General features: G+C 40.5%; 1 protein-coding gene across 1 annotated transcript in view; it reads left to right on the top strand.

Annotated features, from left to right (window-relative positions):
• Positions 1-319: 319 nt before the first annotated feature.
• CDC50A (cell division cycle 50 P4-ATPase accessory subunit A) overlaps positions 320-6,653 on the top strand; it is a 274,615-nt gene continuing 268,281 nt past the window's right edge. Inside the window, exon 1 of the mRNA XM_086926514.1 lies at positions 320-672. Within this exon, the coding sequence (XP_086782640.1) occupies positions 436-672 (237 nt within the window). The 5' untranslated portion in view covers positions 320-435. The remainder of the gene's footprint in view (positions 673-6,653) is intronic.

The following is a 6,653-nucleotide window of genomic DNA, read 5'->3' as shown; positions in this document are numbered from 1 at the left end:
TACAACTACAATTGCATTTTGCAGATAAAATCATCGTTAACCAAAATCTAAAAAAAATTGCCTGAAAATAGTGACAAGCGTTCAGGTATTTTGATAGGTAAGTCGCCAAAAGTAAATACACATATTAACGCGGTAAAACTGCCACAGAGCTCGGTGAGCTCAGCAGGTATGGATTCCTTGTACCGCTAAAAATAAACCACTTGCTCACATCGCCAGGCTCTCTCCTCTCCTGCACAGCCAGGGCACGCCCACAAGAAACGAATCATTGCTAGTTGTGAAACGCTCCTGCTTTGTAGCGTTGTTGCTGTGTCGTCACTTCCTATGAGCTTTACGTCTGGGGTGGTTACCAAGAGGAACCCAGTGGCGACGAGAAACCCGGAAGTGTAGGAGAGTCTTCGTTTCAGTCCGACAGTAGACTCGATTTGCCGCCCGGCCATGAATTACAACGCCAAGGAGGAAGACGGCGGCGGGCACCACTCGGGCGCCGGGTCCGGGGTGGCTTCAAAGAGTAAAAAGCCAGACAATACTGCCTTCAAGCAGCAGCGGTTGCCCGCCTGGCAGCCCATCCTGACAGCCGGTACCGTGCTACCTGCTTTTTTCGTCATCGGCCTAATCTTCATCCCCATCGGCATCGGCATTTTCGTCACCAGCAACAACATCCGGGAGCGCGAGGTACCGAAAACCCAGTACTAGTCCTAGCCATAAATAACTAATGTCTGCGTTAACCTGCTTGACCGCCCATCACCCCAACGCTGTCCCGTCATGCTATGCTTAATATATCGGTTCACACCACCCTCATGGGCAAAATGACAATCTGTGCGCATTTAACACTGTGTCTAGGAAGAGGATTGTATTAACGGGGGCCTAGGGAGGGGATGAGCGTAGGATGGAGGATTATTTTAGGGCGCATTATTCATCCAGCCCTTTATGCAACCATGGGAGTTAAATGGCCTTGTTGCGAAAAAGTTAACTGGGTGACCTTTGTCAGACCCAGAACTGATGTCTGATGTTCGCAGACCTTTAATCCTGCGAGAAATAATGAATCGATGTATATCACTTTTTTCCGCATACGAGGGTCGGGCTGTTCTTCAAAGGTTTGTCATAACAATTAGATGTGAAGCATTTTAGAGCATCGTACGTATATATAGTATTCGGATTTCATAGCGTATAGACACTTCTCGTTAATTTTATCTTTGCGCTACTTGGGGATTATTTGTGAGCTGTTTTATTTGTAGAAAACTTTAAACGGGGAATTTATGTGCAATTATTTTGGTGCTTCTTTATAGTTTCCACTTGACTGTATGGTTGTGCAAAATTGAAGGATCTCAATCAAATATATTTTGTACGTCCTCAACACTTTTATTTTGAAAACGCGTTCTTGATACTTTTAATTTTGACAGTGTGAGATTTATATTTTTCTTTAAAGTATATGAATGATTTATTTCTGTCTAGAAAGCTATATTAAGGTAATTTTTTGTAGTTTTTTTGGTTCTTGTGCTGTTAAGTTTTCACAATTTTTTGCTGCGATGTTTTCTAATTGACGTTATGTGGACTCGGTGGACCCAAGTACATCATAGCGCTGGTGTGAATGGAATTGACTTGTGGTGTTATTTGCATGAAGTTTGTACCGAAGCTTGAGAACGCACCTGTGTGATACATTCCCAAAACATGTTTATATATATATATATATACATATATTTCCCCCGTGTATTTTGAAGTACTTATGTTATTCTCAAACACGTATCAATGAAAACGCAAGTATTCTCCATTACATAAACCGTTTTTAAACATTATAAAGCTAGATTGAATTTTGAGGTGTAACGCCTTGCTAATTCTTTTACGAGAAAACGAGGTTTATATCTTTTATATTTAACACGCACATAATCTCTTTGCGTGTGAAAGAAAGACTTTTATTTAGATATTTTGCAGTCCTTACTCTGCCAAAAGTCCCCCACGTTCCATGATTTTAAGATTTCTTTTCTATCGCTCTGCGTTTGTGCATTACTTTGTGAAGAAAAGTATTGCATTGGGAGCAGGTGTTTTTTGTCCTGGCTGTTGGGAGGGGTCGACCTTGTAGGCTGAACAGTTACGTTGGCATATCCCAAGTGCGTTTTACGAACATAAATAGGTACACATTGAAAAGGTGCCGGAGGTCATTTCTTACACCCTCATTATCTGCAGTGCACATTATTATTATTTTTGTTCTCATTTGTGTACCACAAGTTGTTTGAATGTGTTAACGCTGTTCCTGATGCACTACATTCAAGGCGAAACAAGCTAATAAGCTCTGGATCTTAATTTGGTGTACTACACACATTTCCGTTTATCACTGGCCTTGCACATTCCACCCTAAATACTATTCGCACTTCCCTATCCAAGGGTTTGCAAATCCATAATTTAATAAACTTTCCAACATAAACAATAGGCCATCATTCACCACTCCGTGGGTGTTTTAATATTAAAAGAAGTAAACATGTCTCCACCAAACGGGTCTTTAACTGTATTATTTGAACATGGCCTTTTCAAATTCCTCATCAAACTCATCATCCTAATGTAAATCCAAAATATACTCATCTAGATATTTCTCATCAGTTAATTTCTCCCACAAAATCATCTTCTTCTTGTGAGCTGCTAAGGGCAAACTTTCCATGTGTGTGGCTAAGGACATCTTTTCTTTGCGTGCCGCCACGGACACCCATCACAGCGGTGACCACCAAGTAATCCTTTCTCTTTTTTGACAACTCCATGTCCTCTCAATATGTCTTGTCTTTTTTGTTTTCTTCTTACTAACTTCACCACTTACATATTCTTCTCCACACTCAAATTCTCTTTTTCTACTCTTAAGAACACCATCCACAGCTTCTTTCTTTCATTACCTGTTTCCTCATCTCATGTTGTATAAGTCTCTTCCCTTTATTTACCATATCTCCTGTGACCTGGAACTCACCACTCTGTTGGTCAATCATGCTCTGTTTCTTAAATCCAATATCAAAATATTTTCTCTTTCCAAACAAATCAAACCCTTTACACCTACTCTTTCCTCATAAATATTCCAAATATTCTAAGCATTCCAACTGACCTTCTTTTCAACTACCTCAACGCTAGCATATTTTATTTATATCCTATTATAAAATCCCCAAACTAAAATGTGTATTTTAATCTTGAGTGACTATGTAAACTCACATGCAGGCGATTACGCATTAGTAAGGGGCTCGGGTCCGTGCGCTCCTACTCTCACTGATTCATAAATGTTCTTTTACGAGCTGTGCTCGTATGCAGAATTCAGACACAACAACTCGCAGGCAAGAGTAAGGGGCTCCGGTTAGTGAGCTCTTACTCGCGCGCTCCAACATAACTCATTTTTTGAGCAGCACTCTAATGCGGAACCTGTCACAACATTGTGACGATCCTCGCTCGCGAGCAGCAGATCATCAATAACTTAGTAACAAACCGCACTCGCATGCTCCTCGAGCCGCGCTGACCTGTTAATGCGACAACCAAACAAAAGGCAAACACACGCCTGAGAGCCCGTATGGAGTTTACAATTTAAAAAAATGCTTCCATTCATTCTCCCCTAAAGCTGTTCCTACCTTTCGTCTAGAAAAGTTATTAAACCATTTTGAGAACGCTAAAAGGCTAAACACACAAATTAGTAATATAACTTTTTTATTTTTTTTGCTATGAAACCTTAATTCTAGACAATAAACAATCACAGCTACTCTTCCATATATTGAAGCTTAGGCTCAGATTATCACAATCATAACACACTTACTCAAACCACAAAACAACACACACATATATATATATATATATATATATATATATATATATATATATATATATATATATATATATATATATATATATATTCTCACTTCAATCAAATAGATAACATTGTGTAATAAATCTGAAAGGTACTTCTGTCCTTTAGCAGCAATTAAAAGAAGAAAAATGCTCAGTTTAATGGGTATCTATGGACTTAAGTGTTCTGGTTCTAGTGTTTTTAATTGTTATAATGTTCTTTAAAGGTGCTGCAGGAGTAGTCAGTCAATCAGTCAGATTAGCTTTATTCGATTTTTCAGTAGAAAAATCATAAAGCAACAACAATACATAATTAACCTCATAACGGCTGGACGTTCCATTGCAGCTATGAGGTTCGAACGTTCAATGGCCGACGGCAGCACTCCTGAGGTAGTGGTGCCGTCGGCCGCCGAACGTTCGAAGCACTTAAGAGGATATACACCAATACACTTCATTTCATAATAAATAGCATCTGTTAAAATGGGATTAAATCAATAGAATAAATCAGCTAATCATTGAAGAACGATTCCTTAAAACTTTTTTTAAAAAAACAATCATTACCATGACACATGTAGTATTACCCAATTGCTGCAAACTAAGGTACGCAGGTCTACATTCCCGCCAGGCACCTTGCCTTAAATACTGTCGAATCCATCTTTTCCGTTTTTTCACGTAGAATTTACAAAACAATACTACGTGAAAGGTGGATTGCGACGAGATATTGTCACATGGGCAACAAACAAGCGTTCTAGACCAGTCATTTTTAATCGGATATGTGACCAGCCGGTGAAAAAGGTTAAACCTAAATTTGGTCAGAATGAACCGGTCAAAGCCCAGGTTACACAAAGTTAAATATGGCTGTATTTTAAAAGTGCTCAATGACAGTTGAGGTTCGATTTTTGGTTTCTTGGTAATTTCCCCTGAGCATCTAAGTAAGTTGAAGTGGGCCATACATAGATTCTTAAGTTCTTGTTTCGAGACAGTCCTGATTGAGATCGGGTTTGTAAAAAGATCAGGGCGTTGGAGGTCATTTAGGGTTTTCTTAACAGATTCTAGCCATGCGATACGCTTGGCTTTATCTAAACCCATGACGTCCTTTATTATGTCCTGGTTAAAACCCAGAGCTTCTGAGACCCACACTTCGCCAGAGCAATATGGGCTGCAGTTTAATCAGGTCTGCAATATGGTCCATCCTCATGGCAATTAAAGACTGAGGTACCCTTCGGAAGTGCTAAAAGGTATCTGAAAAATTTATTTTCTTCAATTTGTAATTGTTGTGTCCTGATATCCCCATATCCTTGCCCCGTAGAGTGCAATACTCCGGCATTTGGCTACATAGATCTTTAACATAATTTCCGGGGGTTGTTTGCCCAACTTAGAGGAGAAATTTTTCACCGTTCCAATAGAGCGTTTGAAAGATAGGGTCCTATTCTTGACTTCAGGAGCCTAAGCCATCAATTAAGACCCCCAGGTATGGAAAAGTTTTAGTATGTTCAATTTCTAGGCCGGGAACTTTAAGAGTTTTGCACGTTCCCCGGCCTTTACCACACTGCATCACATAAGATTTCTTAGCATTTTGCTAAGGCTCCTAACCTTCATAAAATCAAGATATTTAGTTAGGGCCTTCTTAGCTCCCACCTTCCTTCTTCCATCAATACCGCGTCATCCGCGTATAGTAGTGAAACTATTTGCTTATTACCATACCTCGGGGAGTCGATTTTACTGGCCCCCAATTCTGCCTCAAGTTTGTTTGTATAGAGGGAAAAAAGAAAGGGGGCCAACACGCAACCCTGTCTTACGCCTTTTTCTATACTAAAGGATCCAGTACACTCTTCCCTCAGCCCGTATCTTACTTTGGCCGTAGCCCCAGAATAGAGCTGCCTTAAAAATAAGATGATGGCAGGCTCGACTTTCATCTCCCCTAGAACTTGCCACAATTTAGAATGTATTACAGAATCGAAGGCGGCTGATAAATCGACGAAGATTGCAAAAAAATAGCCTTCTTTAGCCCTGGTGTATTTCGCTTGGAGTAGGACGAAATTCAGGACCTGTTCAACGGTGCCCATCCCTTCCCGGAAGCCATACTGAACATGACTTAAAATGCCATGTTCCTCCGCCCATATTTGCATTTTATTTAAGACCACTCACTCTCCCTACCATTTTCATGAGGGAGTCTAGTAATGATATGGGTCTATAATTGGACGGACTCTCCCTATCCCCCTTTTTATATATCGGTATAATAACCGATTCTGCCCATGTACCAATAAAGCCTTTTGCACAACATGCCCGAATGACGTGTGTGCAAATTGGTGCCCATAGGTCAGTGTTTAGTTTATAGATGTCATTGGGGATCCCATTCGGTCCCGGGGCTTTATTTTTTTTGCTAGCCTGCAAAGCTACATATACTTCTTCCAAAGTAATATCCATTTTTATAAGCTGATGGTCACCCCCTCTTTGTAAGAGACCAGTTTCACCATCCTCAAGCGCAGGAACCTCCTGCGAATTACTGTATACCTTTGAGAAGAAGTCGACCCAGGTTTTATCATCTATTGCTATTTCTAGCCTTGCTGCTTCCTTTTTACTGAAAAAAGGTGCATTGACTGCCTGCCAAAAAGACCTGGAGTCTCTGCACTGGGATGCACTCAGCAGGTTCTGCCATGCTAATTCCTTTATATCCTTTTTCCGTTGGTTCTCGGCCAGGGTGTACTCCTTCCTACACTTTTTTATTACCTCATGATCCCTTGGTTTGTTGCCTAGGGAAGCCTTAAGGGCAGTGTATGCCTTTGTACACCGTGTATCAAACCAACCCCCCCCCCCCCATGTTTGACTTATTTTGCTCCACCCTAGATAAC

This window comes from Lissotriton vulgaris, chromosome 6 (assembly GCF_964263255.1).
Source record: "Lissotriton vulgaris chromosome 6, aLisVul1.2, whole genome shotgun sequence".
NCBI classification, from domain to species: domain Eukaryota; kingdom Metazoa; phylum Chordata; class Amphibia; order Caudata; family Salamandridae; genus Lissotriton; species Lissotriton vulgaris.
The sequence above is the reverse complement of the archived record's forward strand: the minus strand, read 5'-3'. Positions and strand labels throughout refer to the sequence as shown.